Source organism: Sinocyclocheilus rhinocerous, unplaced genomic scaffold, assembly GCF_001515625.1.
Source record: "Sinocyclocheilus rhinocerous isolate Xijiao unplaced genomic scaffold, SAMN03320098_v1.1 scaffold4035, whole genome shotgun sequence".
Taxonomy (NCBI): domain Eukaryota; kingdom Metazoa; phylum Chordata; class Actinopteri; order Cypriniformes; family Cyprinidae; genus Sinocyclocheilus; species Sinocyclocheilus rhinocerous.
The window spans coordinates 328,162-352,880 of NW_015641432.1; the positions used below are offsets into that span (position 1 = coordinate 328,162).

The 24,719-nt window shown below is 35.7% G+C and overlaps 1 protein-coding gene across 1 annotated transcript in view; it reads left to right on the forward strand.

Moving 5' to 3' along the window:
• The window catches only part of LOC107754871 (rhomboid-related protein 3-like), a 66,520-nt gene extending 42,266 nt beyond the window's left edge, over nucleotides 1-24,254 (forward strand). Inside the window, exons 3-9 of the mRNA XM_016571483.1 lie at nucleotides 4,329-4,511; nucleotides 7,785-8,009; nucleotides 9,426-9,574; nucleotides 13,410-13,522; nucleotides 16,949-17,049; nucleotides 21,950-22,010; nucleotides 23,280-24,254. Of these exons, the coding sequence (XP_016426969.1) occupies nucleotides 4,329-4,511; nucleotides 7,785-8,009; nucleotides 9,426-9,574; nucleotides 13,410-13,522; nucleotides 16,949-17,049; nucleotides 21,950-22,010; nucleotides 23,280-23,551 (1,104 nt within the window). The 3' untranslated portion in view covers nucleotides 23,552-24,254. The remainder of the gene's footprint in view (nucleotides 1-4,328; nucleotides 4,512-7,784; nucleotides 8,010-9,425; nucleotides 9,575-13,409; nucleotides 13,523-16,948; nucleotides 17,050-21,949; nucleotides 22,011-23,279) is intronic.
• The last annotated feature ends 465 nt before the right edge of the window (nucleotides 24,255-24,719 follow it).

Below are 24,719 nucleotides of genomic sequence, written 5' to 3' on the forward strand. Positions count from 1 at the left end.
GAGATGTAATGTTCCAACAAGCCTGCTTGATCAATTACCAAAGAAGAATGCCAAAATTATTCAGCAAAATAAGATTTTCTTATCAAAGTGATAAAATGTTGTGTTGCAAAAATGAGTACACCCTCCTGAAAGTTACTAAATAAAAAAAAAAAAGTGTATAGGTTTAAGGCTATTTTTGATATTATATTACCCAGTACTTTCCTAGTTAAGTACACGCAAGTGCACGTACTGTAAAATAAAGTGCAACCAAACAGATCGTCTATAAATTCTGAATGGATGAGCCATGTTTGAAGCCATTGACAATAAATGCACACCTGTGACCCCACATTCTATATCAGGGGTGTCCAAACCTGTTCCTGGATGGCCACTGCCCTGGTGAATGTCCTAGAGCCTTAACTAAACACCCCTGAATCTGCTACTCAAGGTCTTCAGGATTACTAGAAACTTGCACAAAACTGTGTTGGAGCTGGTTGGAGGTAAAATCTGCAGGACATTGGTCCTCCAGGAGCAGGAATAGACACCCTATTCTATATGAATGCACATGGTTACAGTGTTACTTGGCAACTGTACATCCTAATGAACTATATTATGTTATTTAATGTAATAACTATAAAAAAAAATTTCATTATTAATAATTCATGTGATAATTAGAAATTAACTTTATTATTAGAAATTAATATTATTTAGAAATTAATTTATTAATTTAATCTTTTTTATTTTGTGTATTCCATAATATATCCATATAATAATAAATATAATTCTTTATCAGTCTTTCATCATGCTGTTGGTTAAATTAATAAATAAGTAAAAAAGGTTAAAAAAAATTACAGTCTACTGAGTGGTAGATTAGGGTTGTACATTACAGTACATTTGCCTTCAAATCTTGTGTAAAGTAAATAGTTTGTAGCATCACCTAACCGACATTGCAGAATGTTTTGTATTAACATGACAGGCCAGCTTACATTTAAAGCATCAAATTTCCCATTCAGTGAGAAAAAAATTGTTCTCTTGGTTTATGCAGATCCATCTGTCACAGTATCTGTATGTGTAGATTGATCGATTGATCGTAGCTTTAATAATGTTTAGTAAACTGTGTATTAATCTTGAGCCATATTTATATGCAAATTCTCTAGTTTAGAAGAGGTGTGTGTGTGTGTGTGTGTGTGTGTGTGTGTGTGTGCCTTATGACCTTAGCTGCCCAAGCAAACAGTGAATGAATGTTTGAAAGCCTGAAGGGCTGACGCATTGACACCAATTACTAAAACAGGATGAGCTCTTTGAACTTTGACTCAATGACACTAAACACAATGTCAGACACAGATCATGTTATTGACATTATGCCATTAAACCATCCTTATCTTTCTGATTACCTAAACACAATTTTTTATGTTTGTATGCCCCAATGGTCAGACTTTAGTTTGGGGGACCAAATGTCACTATTAACCAGTGTTCGAATTGTGTCAAAGCTCTTGACCCCCACCACCACACACCCTTCAATAAATAAAATAAAATAAAATATAAATACGATAAATTTTTTTTGTCTTGTCCTCGTTATCGTTGAGAAAACCTAATTCTAAGATAAAAGCTTATTTTACGATGATCAGTGAATTAGGTGTGCCAAACAATCACTAAGCAAAGAAGAATTACATATGTAGTCTAGGGGTGGGCAACATTGACGAAAAATTATATCTCGATATTTTCTGGGATTTTATCGATAACGATAATCAGACAATATTTTGCTAAATGTGTTGCGCTGCAGGACTGCCGTAGACAGCGAACTCCTAAAGTTTTTGATATTCTTCATATTCTGTGTGATGGTCAGTTCACAGCTGTGACAGAAATTAATCTTTTCCAAAAAGTTTAAAGAGATGTTTTACCCTTATGGGCATTGTTACCTTTATAAAGTCATTTTTTCTAGAGGTGTGCATTATCTTTTGCGTCAAATTCTTATATTTAATCAATAAAGTCAGTTAGAATAATAAGATATTTGGGGCTGTTACCAAACAAATAAAATCATTATCAACAAAATTCATCTTTGCAATGCAGAGGAAACACAAAAGCTGCATCTGAAGTGGCATTTAGATGTATTTACAATGCAGCTTAGAGGGATATTTAGGGGTGCTTTAACCTGCAGTACGAAATGCATAAATATATTTTATAAATATAAATAATATTTTAATCCTATAATGTTGAATACTGATATTTAAATTAAATTTTTTTTTTTTTATGAAAATATACTTTAAATGTGAAATTAAAACCGCCAGTAGGTGGCAGCAAGTCACTATTAATAAGTGAGTCATTGCTCATTTAAACGGTTGATTCAGTCAGGAACGAAACACCGTCATGTTGCTCAGAGACGCAAAACAGCGCTGTGGCTTTGTTTGGAACCATTTGATGGCGAAATAGAGCAAAAATAGGCAATATGGTGTCTAAAACAAAGTCTCTTAATAGTGACTACTTGAATTTATTGAATTGTTGTATAAAATCAATATCAAATTTGTGATTTTTGCGGGGAAAAAACGGCACTTTTCGTGTGATATTTATTAACTAGGCTATATGAAATTATATAAATATATAAATTTTCTGCCCCCATATCTTGAATTTTGGGAGCATTCTAAATGCATTTTATTAGACTGAATCATGCAGTTCAAGAATGCACTCTTAATTGAGCAGTCGGTCTAGCAGTTAGTATTTAAGCACTCATAACTCCTCTTATAATCAATGAAGCTGTCCATACACGGTATGATAAATTAATCTTTATAAAACGGATAGTTCCGGTCCTTGATTCTGATTGGTTGAGCCAAGTTCGAAGCTGTTGTAAATTACTCTACAAATTTGTGAAACCTTACTACGTATATGGAATAACCGTTTTATAAAAGCAATAAGCCCCGTAAAACCGTGGTTTACAGTGAATTTATAACAGCTAAGGGGGTTGTAGGCACTCCGCTTCGCGCGTGCTTAACAATGCCCCTTAGCTGTTATATATTCACTGTAAACCACGGCTTCTTGGGGCTCATTGCTTAACTTACATCGTACGTACATCTGCACTTCCTTGCTTATGATGAGGGAATTCGCGAATTTTAGTCTGAATCAATCTGAACGCCTCTGATTGGCAACTGCAGTCCTAAGCTCAACAGAATCTTGTGTGATTGGTTATAATGAGCAACGCTGTAAAAACGCATAAATATATCATATGTAACATGAGCAAGTCTAAATTTAATACAGCAATCCTCAATTCCCCCCTCTATTCGAACACTGCTATTAACTATGACTTTTGCCTCAATAAACTCACATACATACATACATACGTAATAAAACAACTATTCACACACTTTATGGACATAATCTGACATGTATTAATATGTTTTGTCAGTGGCCTTATGAACTGATTGTGGGTGGTATTTTACTTGTTGAGCTTCAATGATAAATAATTGATAATTAAATTTTGCCATAGAAAGAATGCAAATGACTCTACTTTTGTTAACACCCCATCTGACTTTCTGGATAAACAGGACTTTGCCAGAAACTTTGTGTGTGACATTTGTGCTGTGGCTCAGTTCCTATCAGCTCTGAAAGTTCTGTTCAGTTGTTAGAGATCACAGAGAACTGAATGAAAGGGTTATAATGCCCTAGTATCAGAGGCGGTTCAGATGCTGCTTTTGTTTTGTGTAAATGAAAGCATCAGGGCCACCTTCTTCATTGAACACCATGTTTCTGTATTCTTAAGTTCATATTAAACAACATTAATATTTAAAATTATTTCTACAGTTTTATGAAAAACATTATATATCATGCATTTCATGGTACAGTATTTTTGACACTTAAGATATAGTTAATTTCGCAATCCCTAATATATATTTTCTAACTTATTTAATAGATGAAATCAAGTTATGTCCCTCTGCTTATAGTCCTCAGATGGAACGATGCACTGTAAAAAAAAAATCTGTAAATTTTATGGTAAAAAACCGGCAGCTGTGGTTGCCAGAATTTTACCATAAAAAATACGGTAGCAAGCCAATACATGTAATGTCCAATACAGTTTTTCACCGTATATAGTAGGGGAATTTACCGTTAACCATTTAACCGGTTTTTACTGTAGCATTTTTACAGTCTTTTACCGTTATATTCACGGTCATTTTTTACAGTGTGGATAAATTCCTCAGTAATGAAGATCATCATGTTATGAGTTCAAAGATGGCAGACAACATTTGTTTTGAATTGTTTTAACTGTTCTTATAATGTTCACCAGTGAGTGTTGTGGAAATGTTTTAGAATCAAAATGTGAAAATGATTTCTTATTTCCTGTTTCTCCTGTGGTATATGTTCAGTATGACCCAGAGAATTCAGGCTTCATCAGTACTGAGCGTTTCCGAGACCTGCTTGCGGCTCATGGATCAGAACTGGACCCCCAAAAGCTAGAGGTTCTTCTTGCCCTGGCTGACGGAAATGCTGATGGAAGGATCTGCTACCAGGATTTTGTTAACCTGGTGAGTTCTGCAGATGAACTTGAGGTGAGGTTTGTAGAACTTCTGACCCTGAACTAAAAGCCAAAACATGGAATGTTCCATTCCACTTGCATGGGAATGCCATCAAATCTGTGGGAAAATCTGAATGCCACCCATCCTCAATCTCACACCCTCTTCTGCCCTTTTCCCTGTCTCTTTCTCATTCTCTCTCAGTCTTTCTTTCACACATGCAGCAACTCTTCAAAGAGTCGCATTGTTCACCACAGTGGCTGGAGAATAGAGCTATAGTGCTATAAAGCAATGCAGTGAAACTTTGAATCAGATTCTGTGTTTTGATTGGCTGCAGCAGTTCATGTGAAAGTGGGACAGAGAGGAATGAGGAGCATGCATTTGGGGTCTCTACACTCCTTTTGTTCCTGTACAGCTCTCATTCTTTGTCCACTATAACAATGTGAGAACAGAGATACAGGGGAAAGACAGATTGTAATAACTAGTGGTGGATGAAATTTTTATTTTAAGGGATGAGAAAAAAAAACAGTACAAAGGAGATGCAAGAGGGAGACTGGGGGGGATGTAAAATTCTATATACGTGCATTAATAGCCATGTTTCACCATTATGTTTGTTCACTGTGATGGAAAGCAATTAAAGTGTGGCAGCACCACTCCATTATGTCATTTTCTGAGAATTCTTTCTTTTCTTCAGCCTTACAGTCTTTTAGCTGGCTGTACCATGGTGCCCCAACAGTAGAGAATATGATTTGTGTGTGTACTCTCTAAATACCATATTGTTTGACTTTTCCTTGTGTGGTTTCCATGGAAACAGCCAACACAAAAATCTTCAACAAATCATTATGCCACAGAAAAGTGCATCCCAGGGAGCACTTAATGTCTGTTTGTTTTTGTGGAGAATGTGTAAAGTGAGTATCAGGTGTGTGTATAAAGAGTTATGGCACACAGACTGTAACTGTTAATGTGAGATCTTTTAATAAAGCTGATGTGTAACAGTAGGAGGAAATTATAAAGTTTGTTGTTTGTGAGGTTGAAGTAAGCAACATAAGTCAAAAACCTTTTCTTTCATATCATGATAAATATACGGTTATGTTTCCATATTCAGTGAGTTAATCAAGTATTCACTAACAAAAAAGTCTGGTAACACTTTTCATTTGGTTATTGTTAAGAATATAGATTAGGCATCATGAATAAAAAAATAACAAACAAAAATTTGACAGCATTCAGTGTTTATTAATGTTATTGGGTAATGTTTGCACTATGCATTTTTAACATTTCCAAATGTATACATTAACAATAGTTAATGTATTACAACATTAATTATTAATGAACAACAGCATATGGATAAATTAATATTAACTTAAATCGATAAATGTTTATTAATGTTCATTATTTTAAAGCATTACCAAATGTACCTTTGTGCTTTTTTAGACAAACCGTGGTATTCTTTTAAAGTATATTGGAGTATCATGTAAATGCCTGCTAATTATTCATTAATATATAGTATATATGAAACTGAACTGAACTAGATGACGACATCACTGAATCAATGATGAACTGACTTTAACTGAAAAAAATGACTGTTTACTATTGTCCTTTTGCATTATCAACACACCCTTTTTCATTCTAATATGTGACCCTGAACCACAAAGCCAGTCATAAGTCGCACGGACGGGTATATTTGTAGCAATAGCCAACAAAATTCATCAAAATTATAGATTTTTTTTTTATGCCAAAAATCATTAGGATATTAAGTAAAGATCATGTTCCATGAAGATATTTAGTCAATTTCCTACCATAAATATATTAAAACTTAATTTTTGATTAGTAATATGCATTGCTAAGAACTTCATTTGGACAACTTTAAAGGCGATTTTCTCAATATTTTGATTTTATGCACCCTCAGATTCCAGATTTTCAAATAGTTGTATCTCGGCCAAATGTTGTCCTATCCTAACAAACCATACATCAACAGAATTTTTTTTAACATTTTTATTCAGCTTTCAGGTGATATATAAATCTCAATTTAAAAAAATTGACACTTATGGCTGGTTTTGTGGTCCATGGTCACATATGCTGATTTGTGTAACATTTAACATTATTACAAGTAACATTTCTTATTATCACACCTGAAAACGATAGTGCTGCTTACATTTTTTGAGGAAGCCATGATGCATTTTTTTTTCTGATGATTCTTTGATGAACTGAACATTTCAAAAGAACAGAATTTAAGCTGAAAGACTTGACTGTCACCTTTGATCAGTTTAATGAACCCTAGCTGAATTAAAGTATTATTTAAAAAAAACTCTGATCCTTAATTTTTCAATTATAATCTATATCAAATCTGGTCAGTGTGTGTACTTATTTTGTTTTGTGTGTCCATGTGTATATCTATATCAAACAAATGAAACATAAGTTGAAACAGCTTGCAGATGGCTGTGTGTACATATTCCTCTACAGAATATCATTTGAGGTGAGCTGTTATCCAGACGGGGGGCTGCGTTCATTATTTTCTGGCTTTAGTTTTTCACAAAGTTGGTTTCTTTACTGTATTTAACAGAGTAAATAGTCTTTATAGCTTTACCGTGTGAATCGTGAAAATACAAGCTTTGTAGGTCAGCTTAGTCATGTTTTAAACTATTTCATTTGGTCCCAATGTGATGGCAAAGGCAACGTCTTTAGGGGCTTTCCAACTAAATTTCTTCATCCTTCTCAGAGCCTCTTCCACAACTTACATAATGCATGACCTGTATTCCTGGCATGGGATAAAAGAACATTCCAGGTTTTTGAGGAGGGCTTTTTGCCTCAGCAGTGAAAAGCTTGTTTGAACAGCATTGTGTCATACGCACAAACACACACACACACACACACACACGCAATAACTTACACACTGTTTGTTACACAGCTGCTCTGAGACTTGGAGATGAGTGTGGAATCTTTAATCGGTTGCTAAGTGACAACAGTGGCATTCTGTCTGTGGCAGAGAAGGGGTGGGCATGGGATGTGTGATAGGGTGCACTGTCAAAGACAGAAAGACAGCTCATAGACCAATAACATCAGGGATATTTCCCAAAAAAACCCAGGTGGTGAATTAGTCTAGTCACAGATTCTGAATGAGAAAAAACATACATAAATATTATTAAGGATTACAGTAAATGCTCTCACAGACACATATAAAAGTTTGTGCCTGCCTGTATATAAAAACTTGATTGACTTTGTTACTGTTACATGATCATTTGCATATTTACAAGAAAAGTGCTGATAAACATGACTGGTCAGTTTGTGTCATGTTTTTTTTTTTTTTTTCAGATGAGCAACAAGCGCTCAAACAGTTTCCGTCGAGCGATCCTGCAGGGGAGTCGGCAGCTCAGGAATTCCGCGCTAAGAGAGGAAGTGGGCTTGGGTCTGTCTCGGAGACTTGTGCGTCATGTTGCCTATGAGACTTTGCCAAGAGAGGTGGACCGCAAGTGGTACTTTGACAGTTACACCTACTGTCCACCACCATGGCTTATGCTGGCCATCACTATAGCAGAGGTAAGAATAAACTTTACTATTGAAGATTATTAAAAGAAAAAAAATATTTTCTACTGATTCTATAAAACTAGAAATGAGTTGGGTTTTTTTTTTTTTTACCTCAAAACAGAACAGCAGATATGCTTTTCACTTTATAGTAGGTGACTTTAACTACTATGTAGGCTACTTATGTTAAAAAATAGTGTAGTGTACTTATTGTGTCCATGTTGGATTGTAAAGCACTTTCGCTGTTGAGGTGGGATAAGGGTAAAGTTATAGACGGGTTTGGTTTAAAGGTGGTTTAAGGGGTATGGGTTGTTACTGTAATTATACATGTAAACACAGAAATTAAGTACATAGGTAAAACAATATAAAAACACAACCGAGAGACTGTATCAAATGGTTTACTTTATTTACATGTTAGTACATGTAGTTTAAAACATGTAATACTGTATAAAGTGGGTCCATTACTGCTGTTCTAAATAGATTAGTCACTAGAGAGCACACTATAGTCAGATGTATGTGCTTGAACTCTCCTTTAAAATGAATGAACAAATAATGCATTTGAGAGTCATTAAATTGAAAATATTCCTCCAGTTCTAGCAGAAATGCAAGTGATATGTAAATATTTATACGAGGCCCCACTTTTCAGTAGGAGATAATATGAATCAAAGCTCAACAGATTCTAGTAAGCTGCCTCAATGCCTACATGTACAGCTACTGAAGCTGCAGATTGTGGGGAAGACTGTGGGAGTACCCAGAGAGAAATACACAGGAGAGCATGCAAGCTCTAAATTAAAAGGCCTTCCAGCTCAACCAAGACCTGAACCGGGGAAGCCTTGGTGTGAGGTGACAGTGGTATCCACTGAGTCCAAGTCACTGTACCCCCTGCATGGGTGGCTTGACTAGCAATTAATTTTCATAAGGTTTGGCATGAGCATGTTGATAAGCTATAAAGCTAATGCTCTAATAATCATAAAATACAAACTTTGGGTAAAATAATACATGTTTAATTACAATAATTATTTTTTATTAATTAGTAGTAAATGAAATGTTTATTAATATTGAACATTAAAATTTTTCTTACCATCTCCACTGTGCTAATCGCTTTAATACATAATATACAAAACAGCAAATTGGAATGATTCTTGAAGAACTTGATAGCATATTAAAGTAGTAAAAGGTTTTAAATTGTTTTTAAATTGATTTAAATTGTAATATTTCACAGTGTTGCCGTTTTTGCTGTATTTTTGATCAGATACATGTAGCCTTGGTGAGCATAAGGGACTATTTTCAACAATATTGAAAACGCTTACCATTTAGAACAGCCATTGTGTGAAGAGTGCCCTAAAAATGCTGTAGGTGGCCCACTATGTTTTGAAGGACAGCACAAGTGTCACATTAGTAACAGGCTCTTGCTTTCCACATTGTCCTCAGGTTGTTGTCTTTATGTATTACGGATTCCAACTTAACCGCTGGGTTCTGCAAGTCTCATCACCATACTTCCTGAAGGGCCCATTGCCATACCACCCGCAGCTCAGAGCTCAGGCCTGGCGCTACCTTAGCTACATCTTCATGCACGCAGGGTGAGTTACACACTAGTTATATTATTACAAAATAACTCATATGTTAATATAATTATATTAATGCATGAATATAAAATATTTATTTGATTTCAAATTATTTTAATGTTAAATAAAGATTAGCTTAAACTTCCTTTGAAGAAAAATAGTCCATTACAATCATCCTGGCAGCAATATTAAAATATTAATTTCTATACAAGACTTGAATTGAAATCCAAGTTACTTTTGTTCTAGCTAGCTAACATACAGTAATCATGAGATCTCTTATGATCTCTTGGCCAAAGTTAAACCTGTCCAGAGCATGGTAGTTGTTGCATGTAGTGTACTGTAAGTCACCATAAACACCACCTAAAACCATTCACTTTCTTGAAACTGAAAAAAAGCTGAATTTGCTCAAACTAAACTCAAACTATTTACTACATTTTATAGTTAATGCTTTTGAGATACTGTAATAATTGGTATGGAAAGAGAAAGAGATCTCTAAGTGATTATGAGATAAACAGCTGGTGTGTTACAGTTTAGTTGTCATTGCACAAAAATAGTTGACAGCTCAATGCTACAACTGATAAATCTGAATACAGAGAGCTGTAATTAAGCAGGAATAAAAACCTTTCTCACATGCATATCAGGCGTTCATGGTACTTAACAAATACATTCCCCTTTTCCCTGTTGTAATTTAAATATGTATTTGTATCTCAAATCATCCAAGAGTATTGCAGCCTCAAAATGTGGCTCACTGCTGCTAATTCATGCCATTTTTAGATACAGTTTTGATTAGCTGTTTCTTTTCTGCCATTTTAAAATGCTTACACCCTCAATGCAACATTTTCAGGCACAAAAAAATGCTATTAAACCACATTTCAAAAAGCTTTTTTGAAGGCCTGTGTCCCAGGTTGATAGAGGGCTTGAGCCCTGTGATGTGCCTGATGTGCTGTGATCTGTGGGGTTTAATGTTTTATATTACACTCATCTACAGAGTAATCTCCCCATTAACCCAAGCTAGTGATCCGCTCTGTCTGCTGCACCAACAGAATCCCAATAGGAGAACACACAGACACAGGCTTTTCAAAAGTCACTCTCTAACTTGGTTTCATCAGCAGCAGTGGGTAGGACATGACTCATTCTGAGATGGTGTCACAGAATTTGCAGCATTAAACACCACGATATCATCCACATGATCTCAGATGATCAGCAGTTGTATCAAACATCATTTTGTTTGGAACAGAAACAGAAATGTTCTTATTTGCATTGTCCACTAACCTTTTTATTTTGCCTTTCTAAATCCCCTTCACATGATTCTGCTTGTAATCTGATGGGTAAAGGCCATTTTAAAGGTCAATGCCAGAAGAAAACTGGTACTTACTGTACGTGCGTTGTTTTTGGTATTATCCTGTCCTTGAAAGTTTTGAGATTCTTTTAATATATCTCACCACACTTAATTTTTATTCCACAACATGCTAATGCTATTCCTTATAAAAAAATTATTTAAATATTTAAACTATACACTGGATCACATCTTTAAACTTTTTAAATGTTCTTTCCTTCACAAATTTATATTATATATTTTTTATGAGAGGCGAATTTGTGTTTACTGGAGGAGCAAAGCAAGAGTGTTGTTGCTCTGATCTCATGTGGTAATATGATTACGATCAGTTCAATAAACAAGAAGTTAATACCAAGACACAGTGTTGCCACTTACTTTCTCAGCTAACAAAAATAGTTCTAAACAAAGCCACAGCAGAATTATTTGTCACACGTCTTTATTAAAGTACAGTACAATATGTACATGCAGTATCATTTGTATGTGATTGTATGTATACATACTATTTTCATGAAAAATGTGTGAAATGTGTTCTTGCTTTCCCTTACGAAAAAGAAGTTTATTCAAGTGTGCTATTAGTATACTTCTTTTAAACAAAAAAATAGGAAAGTATACTGTGACGAGTGGGGGCGGGGCCGAGAGCCGTGGGAACGGAGCGAGGCCGGTGGAGGTTTGTGACTCAGATGATATCGCATGGTCAAGTCAAGTCAAGTCACCTTTATTTATATAGCGCTTTTAACAATACAGATTGTGTCAAAGCAACTGAACAGCATTAATTAGGAAGTATACTTTTATATACTAGAGTATACTTTTATATACTAGAAAGTGGGCCAATTTAGTCCCAAGGAGTATTGAAATAGTACACTTACAAGTATACTACTAGTACACTGATATTTGTATACTTACTACATAAAGTATACTTAAACATATACTTGAACTTTACTTAAGTATACTTACTAAAATAAACTTGAAGTATACTACTTTTTGGTAAGGGAAATACAAATTTTCCCTCATATTTCAATCTTTTCATGGCAGTGATTTAATTATCTTTTATTCTGGAAACTGTGGGTTTTGTTGAAGCAGAGATCAGTTTCAGATCAGACCCCTAGTCATTCATAATTCAAGATCATTCATGCAGATTGTCCTGATAACTAATTGAGTTACTTTTATATGCTGTTTCTGGGAACATGAACTGTCTTTTGTTGTGAAAGATGGAGAGTGCTTGTACTGAAGATTGGGCAACATATTCAGAGATGTTCACATTCAGTTCAGATATTTTATTAAAGGCTCTTTATCTTCAGTTTCATTTCTTTGTTTCTTTTGTCTGTCAGGCTAATGTCTTCATCATCATCCTGATTGAATAAGCTGTTTGTCAGTGATTCTTTCTTTTAGCTCTGTATGATCATCCTACACCATGACTTAAGTTATATGCCCCAGTTATCTGAAGCTTAGTGAATTTCAGGTCCTTGTTCTATGCGGATAATTATTCTGACCTTGTCCTGCTTCTTATTATTTTAGATCTGGGTCCAGATTTTGCCCCACTGGGCTTCTATCGGATCTGTTTGGCAATGTTGAGGAGAGCCAAGTATGTGACATGAGGAACATTATCTGTAGTTTTTTCTGTCACCCAGATATGTCACTATGCTGTTGTAGATGTGAAGGACTTCGAGTGTAACTGTTTTCCATGTGCAGTACTGAAAGTCAAAGAATTAGAGCAGTTGGTGAAGTGAACAGGGCTTTAGAAAAGAAGCTGGACTAAACAAAGTTGGAACAGGGGTGGAATTGGGAAATGACTCATGCCAGAATCAGGCCACTTGTGTGTCAGAGCACACCCACTACAGGCCTCATCTCTGACACATTACTCTTTTCTGACATGTATTTGAAAATTTTATGTAAGATCACAGCAACAGCATTTTCAGTTCTTCCATAAATTAAGGTTTATTGAAAGAGGAGCTTGTAAAGAAACAAAAATGAAAAACTGTTCTCTGCTAATTAAACCTAATAGCGTCAGTTAAAGTTACCTATTGACTGTTTAAATAACCAGATATTCTTGAGTTCACCACTGGCATCTGGAGGTTGATAAGGGCAGGTGGTGGTACAGTAATCATATAAATTTTTGCTCTTATGATATGTGATCAATTAGAGAATATTCAAGGAAAAAGTCCACGCAACCTTCAAAAAGTGCATGAAGATATTGTGAAAGTAATCCAAATGACTAGAGCGATTTAATCCAAGTCTTCTGAAAAGATATGATTACGTTATATGATAAACAGATTTAATTGAGGCTTTTATTCACGTATAAACATTAATGAGCGCAAATACATAGATACATACAGCACATCAAATATGGTAAACAGAAGGAGGTTTTTATGGGAGTGCACCAAATTGTAAAATCTAGCAACTTCTGAAAATAACTAAATATACAGACACTCTAATCTAATCTAATCTGGGGAAAAAATATTAATCCCTTTCTCAGGGACATCTGTAATTGTGCTAATGCTGATGTATATGTTTCAGAATTGAACACCTGGGTCTAAATATGGCCATGCAACTTTTGGTGGGTGTGCCATTAGAGATGGTCCATGGAGCTTTGAGAATTGGCCTGGTGTATGCGTGTGGCGTACTGGCAGGTGAGTCAAACTCAGCATATATTTTTTTAGGTTTTCTGTTTGTGATGAGAACGTGTGTTTTTTTTAGTGCAATCTCCTTGAAGTGCCTGTTATGCTCTTTCAGGTATTACCTTTCATGTAGTGTGTAATATAGCTGTTTGTGAATGTAAAAGGTCTGCAAAATTTCAAAGAGCAAAGTGCACAACAATTGGAGTTATTGTCTCCCAGAAGAAATCACCAATACTGAACTGTCTGAAACGTGTCATCAGTAATTCCAAACCTTAATTCCTGCATAAACAGGAAAGGTTACATAGGTTACAAATTTGCATAATTCCTATAATTTGCAAAAGTCTTCTTTGGCTGCCTGTGAACAATGTGTACTTTGACCCGCCCTCAAAAACTGTCGCTGTAGCCTGGAAGAGTTTGGTTTGTGTTGTTGTCATATCTAGAAGATGCTGTTCTCTGCACTGCAAAAGTAAAAATCACTTTGCATGTACTCCCAAAGGATGAGGATGTGAATAGTCAGTGGTTACAATTAATTTTTACAGTGACACCACAGCAGTATAACTCCAACCTTTTGTGGTGTCCCTGTCATTTTACTGACGACTGCTTCTCAAATCTTGCTGAGTTCAACATGGGATTTGCAAAATGCTTATTCACTAAAGATAAAGCAGTACCCACTTTATTTGTCTTGCGCCGCTGGGTCACAACCTGTATATATGATTAATCATTTATGTGCATATTTTCTACCGAGTATTCAAAACATGTAGTTTGTTTTATATGTGTACACCCAGTGCACAGCTGTCACCTTCTGCCAACTCAAATTATTGTCTTGAAATACTGTGGGCCCACTATTACCTAAAATTGTGTTGATTAATGCAGATTAAGTCTTATTCTTACTACTTTGAGTAGTGATACAGTGTGGAGCAAGATTTTGATACTGTTTATATCAATGTGTATACAACAGCTGAGAAAGCCTGCTGAGCTGGCATTCAGATATGGTAAAGGGAGTTTAGTTTTCGTCATGCACTGTTAGCAGTAGATCAATCACAACAGACTGGGCCATCTGACTAGTCAGAGCAGAATAGGTGCTTGGAAAGGACTGGTTTAGAGAGACCGGATCCTTAAACAAGCCATTTCAGTGAAAGAGCTAATGCTGCATTGTATATTATGAGAAAATTGAAGTGTTCTTGGACCTTAAATGCATTTAAACCTCCAAAACAAAATTAGGAACTTTAAAAAGGAATGTAAAAAGGACATTCTTTAGTCATGGGAACATGGGAAAATTTCTTGCTCTTTTAACTTAGAACTGAAATTTTTCAAAATGCATTTTCAAACGTTTTTTTGCTAAGCATTACTTTTGCAGCTGTGGCCAAACCACTCCATCTCTGACTTGTCTGTCCAGATCACATTTTTCCAGAACTCCTGTTCTACTTGTGTTGGATTGCAAACATCCATTTTGTCTTGCTGTTCTTTTTTGAAAGCAGAGGCTTCTTCCTTGCTGACCTCACATGCAGATTTGTGCACCCTTTTTTAAATGGTCATATGATTGTTCTGGAGCAACTTCACAAAATCAACAATTATTTGGATGTAGGACTTATTCAGCCAACACAGATTTGTCACTTCTACTTGTAAGACTGACTGAGCACAAATTAAAGGGGTCATGAACTGTGTTTTTTATTTTGTACTGTTCTCTGAGATCCACTCAGTTAAATAATGTTATCAAGAATTTTACATCAAAAAACATCAATTTAGAAGTAATAGGATATTTTCGGTCCTGTTTTTGACCCCCCTCATCAGATTGCTCTGTTTGAATAGGCGTGGCGGATTGTAGACTCGGAAGTAAACGCCCACTGCTATGACTAGCTAATAGTTGTGTATGTTTGACAGCCTACATCCTTCACAGATGGACACTGTTGTGATTTAGGTTAAAACATGGGTTAGGCATAAATACTCATATCAAATGATCTGTTTAACAGACAAATCAATAGTGATCACGTAATAAAAACAGTCACTCGAACTTGTGTGTTGCGACATAACTGTCGGATCTAATATAGTTGGCATATCATCATCTTTTCGTTTCAATCTTTCTGAAAATCCCCCGTCTGAATTGTACCTTGTTTGTAAACTAATCCTTGGTAAAATGAAGTGAACAAAGGACCAAGTTCTTTCTGACGCGGTCTGGAACTTCATTAAAAAATAAAGTTCATCCACTCTTTCCTAATATTGGGATCAGAAGGAAGGCAATGCAAAGACTATTTATTTATTACATTTGTTTCTCCCCAATCATAAATATTTGGTATATTTTATTTTTTTAGTGAATTATACTTTTAATATCTGATGGTTCTTCTGCACATTTAAATTCCTTCATTAGCACATGGATGTCCTATTAAAACATTAAAAAGTTGTAGAGATATATGCATTGCAGCTACAGAAACATGAAAAGGTCAGTTAACGATGAAATAACCCCATGAGGTGTCACTAAGTCACATCCCTCTACTAGTATTTCACATTCATCAACAGTGGTGTGCAAGTCTGATCACAATGCGTGTATGCACTGTGTGAATGTGGATGTACATAATGACATCTTCACAAGGCGCTGCCGTTCTCTGCCTAGAGAAACTTGATATAGTAATTAGAGGTTGCGTGTTTGTTTTCATCTCCACATACAGACGGTACACTTTTTACACTTGTTCACTTGATATTGCTGTTTTCTTTAGTAGTATCCAAATAACATGATCAAAAGGGTGCCTAATTTTCACCAGATTCAGAACTTTCTTGTTTTTGCATTTGTGTGTGTGTGTGTGTGTTTACCCACAGAATAAACATATGGTGCATTGTGCAACCTGCATTTTTAAATTAATAATTGTACATAATAAAAAAAAAAATGATAATAAATACATATTTTGAAAAATATGTTATATTTGAAAATACTGTAAATATTTTAAAATTAATTCTTCAACTGGATTTAGATAATCTTGCAGATATGTCATGAGAATCAGCAGGAAGCTATCATAAAGCCTCAAGAGTTATGTGTTATGAATAAAATCTTTACAGGGATGCCTTGATACAGTAAATCAAGTTTCAGTTTGTTCTGATTTCATTAAAACACCCACATTAAGGAATAGTTTTATTACAATTTTGTATTTTCCGTACCCATTCCAACCCCATTATTTTCTTTCTTCTGGGAAACACAAAAGGAGATCTTAGGCAGAATGTCTCATGAACTTACAATAGCTTTTAAGTCATTGTTCACTGATACTCTTTCCATTTGCCAACTTTTAAATCTCATTTGCCATCATTAGTTCAAATGTTATTTTGTCAGTGCTTAACAGTGGTTTTGTTTCATATGATAATGACTCCAGTTTATAAGAAAGTGAAAATATTGGTGATGCCTGAACATAAGTTTGTGTCATGGTGACTTTTGTCTGCATTGCCTTCCTGCAGGTTCATTGGCAGTGTCAGTGATGGACATGACAGCACCTGTGGTCGGTTCATCAGGCGGAGTCTACGCTCTGGTCTCCGCCCACCTCGCCAACGTTGTCATGGTAATCAAGAAATGTCTATATTTTCTTATTATGGCAGTTTGAGCAGTTGTGAAAATGTGTTGCTCTAGAAAATGAATATTGTTCAGCATCAGTTTTTGATAATGCTTAGAGATATCAAATAATCCATTAATCACAGTGGTGACAGTAAGTGGTACTGTATGTGTAGTATATAGACTTCAATCTTAATTCAGCTCCTGTTTTGAAAAATATCAGGATGCCCTTGACTCAGACTGTCAGGATAAATGATGAGTGTGAAGTTCAGCCTGATGTCTCTTGTCACTAAAAATTACTCAAACTCAAGCAATTAGCCCTCTCTGTCGTGTATGTGCGTGATTCATCTGCCTCTTTTTCCACCTTTATTTCAGATACAGATGATCAAATAGCTGAAAGATTGTAAGGTTCGCCTTTTAGTCATGCATATGATATTGAGCACGTTTACATGCACACCAGTAAACTGATAACTAACAAATATCCGCTTATCAAAATAACCAGCTTTCCCCGTTTACATGCACATCAGTAACCAGGGGCCTGTTTCATAAAACAAGTTTACCAAATAAGCCAGGCTTATTTCAGCTAGTCTGACTTATTTTGAACCAAATCAACTGACAAGAGGTCAGACTAACTGAAATAAACCCATCATTATAGTTTGGTTTCTGCGCAGACCTGCACATTTGCCTCTCTTGAAAATACTACATGCGCAAATCATTGGGCGGAACTAAACGGGCAGCGATGTAGAGGCAGGTGTTTATCTTCTTCTGCGGAGGCAGTGCTTATCCACACTATTGCATCACAGAGTAGATCCCCTGATATCATCCTAGGGTTCTTTGAGACTTTCTGAAGCATCTTGTGCTCTGCTCTGAGGTGAGTTTAGTGAAGTGGTCCAGCCTGGACAGATTACCAGTGGTCTGAAACCTTCTCCATTTGTAGGTTATTTCAGATACATTGGAATAGAGGATTTAAAGAAGTTAGAGATGGCTATAAGGGTGTTTCTCAAATGGAAGAGCACATCCATTTTGGGCTGCATATCTAGGCTGCCACGTCATCAAGCTTTGTCAAAGGATGTCTCAATTTGAAGGATCCTTAGAAGACAGTCTGCATTTCATGTCCTTTATTGAGCCTGTTTTGAAAGATGCATCTGGTGCATCCTTCACGTCCTTCAATCGCCGACAATCCTTTGCATAGATTCCATCCAATTCATGAAAAATGAATTTGCTGAAAATAAATCAAGACTGAGCTTATTCAATTTCATTATGTTATGTAAGAAAAGTGTTTTTTGAGATGAATGCAATATGTTTTCTTTCGTGTTGTAAATGAATCACATAATGCTAAACTGTGCGTTAGTAAAGCACTGGGAGGCCACAGACCGTTGTCATTACCTGTACTGCATTAATACAGTAAGTTAATATAAGTAAATTGTTCTTCAAATTATCATTTGAATAGTTTTTTCGTTCTGTAACCAGGGAGGCAGAAACATATATGGCCATGCACACTTACTAGACCATCTCATTCTAGCGTTTGATGCTTAGAAGGACTCTAGTCATGAAGCATCAGAAGGACTGGTCTAGGAAGGACACATCCTCACTAGGATGCAGCCTTCCCTTTGATAAATACCCTTCATCCCTTTCCAGACTCCTAATACTCAACAGCCTTCATTCAAGGGTTCAGGCAGCTCTTTTGATCATGACATGACACTTATGACTTAACCAGACTAGTTTATTGAGGTCACATTTATCTTTATTGTTGTTCTATTAATTTACCCTTCTTCCTACAAATTGCTGTTAATTCATTTAATTGTTGGGCATTAGATTAAGTGACGCATGTGCAAACTTTTTCTACACATATTTAACCGTACAAATCATTACAAAATGTATATTCCAATAGTCATCAATTATATAGATTTTATACATTGTCATTGGTAATATGTCAGTTTTGATTTGATGTGGTACTCCAACCTCTATAATTTTGTGTAATTTACTTGTGAAACAAATGAAGTTGAAATTCTAAAAACTCATAAAATCAAGTCAAAATCCTGGAAATTATTCAAATGAGTCAACGGATGGAAGCAAACATGTTGGTATAGCATAATGATTATATAATTATTTCCATGTCTAGCCATGTGCTTTCAGACTTGTGAAGATTAACAAATGGAAAGCTGATTAAACGCGACGCACTCTGAGCTTTTCCAACATTAGAAAACCTCACACAACAGTCTGCAACCCCTGCTGAGAGGAACAGAGAGGCAAAAACAACAAAAAACAAACAAACTGGAGAATGCAAGAAAAACAGAGATGAAGAGGCATGAGGAGTGAAAGTGAGAATGATGCAGAGCAAAGGAGAGAAGAAAGGAGGGAGGAAGTTCACCTGCATTTTCCATCAGCTGTGGGGTTTGATTTGAAGTGGAAATGTCATTTCATTCTCCCTGATGACATTAGCAGGTGTGTGTGTGTGTGTGTGTGTGTGTGCTCCTGGAGAATCAGCAGCAGATGTCATGGGGGGGCAGTTTAACCCCAGCCCTCACTTTACTGCAGCCCATACCCAGAACTGGAAAATTAGTCATACAGTTTTGGAATATTTTGGAAAAGGCGCAAGTTAGAATGTGAAATGCTAAAGACTGTTTGTAGAGCTTACAGCATATATAAACCGGTTTGGTTATGCAAGTTCAACAATTGTATATACTGCAATACTTTGTCAAAAACCTTTGTGAATTACATAGCCAGAGGACTTTCCTGGTCTGATGTTTTGCCCTAAACTGCTGACAAGAGGTCAGACTAACTGAAATAAACCTGGCTTATTTGGCAAACTTGTTTTATGAAACAGCCCCCTGACATTGCAAGTATAAGCTGCGTTTACTTGACTTTATTAACAAATCAGGTTATTTCCCTGTAGTGACTTCAAAATACAATCATTTGTGTATGTGACTCCGAGTATTCCATACATTGTCAGTTGTGATGTTAAATAAAGCTTTCAACATGTCTTAGGGAAACTTACAGCTCATATATTATCTTCTCATGGAGTTATAAATGCAGCATTTATAGGCCTATATTTCCTTCTTTACTGCAAAACATTTGCTCTGTCTAGATGCACTTAAATCTGCACTAATGATGCGTTCCTGTCACGTATCACACATGCGCACTTTAATAAGCCGACAGAAAGCATTTTATTGTGTTTACATGCCGCGCAAAATCGGGGTAAGAGGCAAAAAACTACCTGTGTCGACCAGTTTATGCTTACGCCGTTTATGACCTTACTACGATAAAAGAAAACAGGTTACCGCTTTACATGACCATGTGCGTTTTCGGCTTATTAAGCATAATCGGCTTAAGAACTTGCATGTAAACGCACAGGTTGTGTTTGTTTTGATCTCTGCATTAAGACTTGATTCTTTTTATAGTTGTTGACTTCTTGTTGCTGTTTTCTTCAGTAGTATCTAAATAACACAGTCAGAACCGATGCCTATGTTTCCCCAGAAACATATTTTTGTTTTTTTGTCTTGCATTATCTCAGTCAATACAGAATCAATGTACAGTACATTGTATAACCTACATATACATTTTATATAATAATACAATACAATAATTGTCTATGTGTGTGTGTGTGTGTGTGTGCTCCTGGAGAATCAGCAGCAGATGTCATGGGGGGGCAGTTTAACCCCAGCCCTCACTTTACTGCAGCCCATACCCAGAACTGGAAAATTAGTCATACAGTTTTGGAATATTTTGGAAAAGGCGCAAGTTAGAATGTGAAATGCTAAAGACTGTTTGTAGAGCTTACAGCATATATAAACCGGTTTGGTTATGCAAGTTCAACAATTGTATATACTGCAATACTTTGTCAAAAACCTTTGTGAATTACATAGCCAGAGGACTTTCCTGGTCTGATGTTTTGCCCTAAACTGAGTGGAATTTGAGAGAAAAAGCTAGATAAATGAAAGGACGTATTGTATTCAAACCTCCCGCTTTTACAAAGAGAAAAGACTGAATCAAGCTAACTGAGTGTAAAGAGCGCAATATCTCATATTGATATCTTTTCTTTATTCTCACATTTCATCCAAAAAAATTGCATGTAAACGCACAGGTTGTGTTTGTTTTGATCTCTGCATTAAGACTTGATTCTTTTTATAGTTGTTGACTTCTTGTTGCTGTTTTCTTCAGTAGTATCTAAATAACACAGTCAGAACCGATGCCTATGTTTCCCCAGAAACATATTTTTGTTTTTTTGTCTTGCATTATCTCAGTCAATACAGAATCAATGTACAGTACATTGTATAACCTACATATACATTTTATATAATAATACAATACAATAATTGTCTATTTTGTAGCTCCTCCTCCTCTGTCATTGACCAATCAAAGACCTATGTGCTATTCCCCGAAGCTTTGACCTTCTCTCTAAATGAATGGAGGTGTTTTGTACTGCATGATGACCTGGTCAGAGTCATTAAATATTATCACCGCGACTGTCCACAGTCTCTCAAATCAGATCATGAACCCTCCTGTACTTGCTCAGCATTTCAGATAGAACTTTTAGTGTCAGCACTGGTACATGATATGGACTCAGATTACACATAGACTGTCTACAACAAAAACTGAACTCTCATTAGGTCAAATCAAATCTGATTTATTATGTATAATGCATGCAAAACTGCAAGACTAACCTTGAATTAGCTGATGAATGACAGGTGCTAATGCTGCTCCCTTTGATAGTCACAGGATCACTGAAAATGCCAGAACAAATATACATCTGAGTCTGAAGCAACCTTGATAAAAATGGGGTACCAAAACCAATTCCCTGGAACAACACCAGAAGAGTATTAGAACGAATACTGAAGTGTTTTTTTCTCTTAACTACCAATTTTCTTGTCATTTCTCCTAATTTGATGTTTCTCTCCCTCTGTTTACAGAACTGGTCAGGAATGAAGTGTCAGTTCAAGCTCTTTCGCATGGCAATGGCTCTGGTGTGCAGTATGTAATATGTTTTTATGTTATTTATGCTAAAATAGTCTTTAGTTTGTGAGACTGTAAGTCTGTGATTGAAATATTGAATGATCATGATATTCTAGGGGATTGACAATATATCTATACCATATTGGTAATTAGCTGATTTTAGAGATTTTTTTTTAATTTATTGGATATTTATTGTGCATTCTCATTTCCTTAATCTTTCAAAAATAATAGATATGATGTTGTAAATGTCAAAAATGTATTTTATATTGCAATTATAATTATATATAATTCATTATATTTTTTAGAATCTATTTTATTTTGCAGTGCTTAACTTTAAATTCAACAAGAAAAACTGAATTTTAATATAGTTGTCAGGGGTTGTAGTTCACATGCACAACATGGAATAAATTATAGACACTTTACTTAGCCAGGAGAATCAACACCACAAACTACACAAAATCACAGACAACACTGATCAATGAACAGAAAGAAATGAGGGCTTAAATACACAGAGGGAATAATCAGTGGAACAGGGAACAGGTGTGAAGTTCAAACAGAAGCCTTTGGGATATGGAAACCACATGAACACTAGAACAAAACCAAAACAGAACATACTCATGATAATAGGCCAGTTCTTCCAGAGCTAAGAGGATATGTACAGAATTGTTCTAATCAATGAAAGTGCATTAAGTAATGTTTTTCCCCACAATTGTATTGCACATAACATAAGTTGGATCACAAGATAAAATGATGAGCTGAATGCTACTAACTTTATCTTGACCTATAAATAATTGTAGTTACCAAATACCTGTGAATAAAATTTTTTTACAATGACACGGATAACTTTTGCATCCACTGTCAGTATCCACCTTTTTCTTCAACGCGGAAGTAAGCCTATGGGCAAGACTTCCGGTTCATTCGCCACTATAGGCAAATAACGAGAATAACAACGTGCAGTTAACAGTAAAACTGTTTGCATTATAAACCAGTGTGTTCGTAATTAAGACAACACGTTCAAATAATATGGTAAGACACAAATTTTCAATATCAAGCAGCAAAACGAGAGGTTTGGTACAGCTAAAAATAGTTGGACGCGGATGAGACCGGAAGCCAGACCCATAGAATTTACAAATGGCCACGCCCATTTTTACGGGAAGAATAAGCTGGATAAGTCAAAGAAACATAAAAAAATGACTTAGTGCACTTAAGTTTTCTGCATTTAAGATTTGCTGTTTTTAAATGAAATGTGTAATATGTAAACCCTCACATTGCTTTCTGTATCTACAGTGAGTGTGGAGTTTGGTCGTGCCGTCTGGCTTCGGTTCTATCCCCCAGCCTTCCCACCATGCCCTAATCCCAGCTTTGTGGCCCATCTGGGGGGTGTGGCAGTGGGCCTCACCCTTGGCGTTGTGGTTCTTCAGAACTATGAACAGCGTTTGCAGGAACAGTCCTTGTTCTGGATCTTCTTCAGTGTCTACACACTCTTTATCTTCTGTGGAATCTTCTGGAACATTTTTGCTTACAGTCTCTTGGATGTCAAGTTACCCCCACCTCCATGAAGCCCAGAGTGTGTGTTTGTGTGTGTGCGAAATGACAGGCAACATCATTTAACAGTTGTAAAGGTCATAAATGAGAAACAAATGCTAAGTACCTTACTGCAGTCCTCCTGCAATTTTGTAGTTTGTGTTAGTGCCTAAACCATGCAAAGTCATCAAAGCAGCTAAAACAGCAGATTCCGGTTTTTAAGCAATGGTGAATGTAAATTTTCAGGAGAAGCTCAAAGGTTGATGCTTTTTACAGCTACATACTTTGTGCCAGCCATCGGGGGCTATCAGCGATAGCACAAGTATTCATTTCAAAATCAACTTGGGTTTAGTAGCTGCTGCTGGCTTGTCAGCTTTTCAGGGTGCCAGGTAAAATGGTTTTCAGTTGTTGAAGGAATGAATATATTCCTGTAAAGCACAGAATTCGAGGTTGCATGAGCAAAGAGAAATATCAGTGTTTTATGAGGACATTTTAGTAAGTGTTCTATATTTTTATAAACATCTAAATATAAGTACATGAGGTAGTGTGAGCACTGTTACAGCTCATTGTGTGTGAAGGGCCTTTAAAAGATATTTAAGAGTAACCGAAGTAGCAAGGAAACAGCTAGATTAACTTACAAACAAAATGTGTTATTTTCTGATAAATGTTTCAATGTTAAAAGGTCAGTTTAAAATAGCTGCAATCCCTTACCATTCTCAGTGGCGGTCTGCGACAGAATTTCCCACTTTTTAAAATGTAAATTAATATTAATCTAATTAATCAAGGATTCTATTATATTTTATTACTGATAATCATGTTCTCATACAACAGGAGATTTCTCCCTTATATATAAAAATATTAGTAATTAACTTTATAATTAATGACAAGTTATAATCTTTCTGATTGGAGTTTGGACTTTCATTTTTAGGTTATGTGTTTGAAAGTCTGTAACCTGTGGCTTTAAGCACAGCCTTCATGACGTACTAAAATAATACTGAAAGCTAATTAACTTGAAATTGTTACCTCATTTAAGCCAAAGGAAGTCAAATTAATTAATTTTTTCTCCCTTTTTCTCGGCTACATTGAATTATCTGAATATTCATTCTGTCAATTTACTAATCAGTAGAGCATTCACACTGAGACACTGGTATTCGTTTAGTCATTGAAACTCCTCTGAAAGATCAACACTGTTCATTTTTTTGT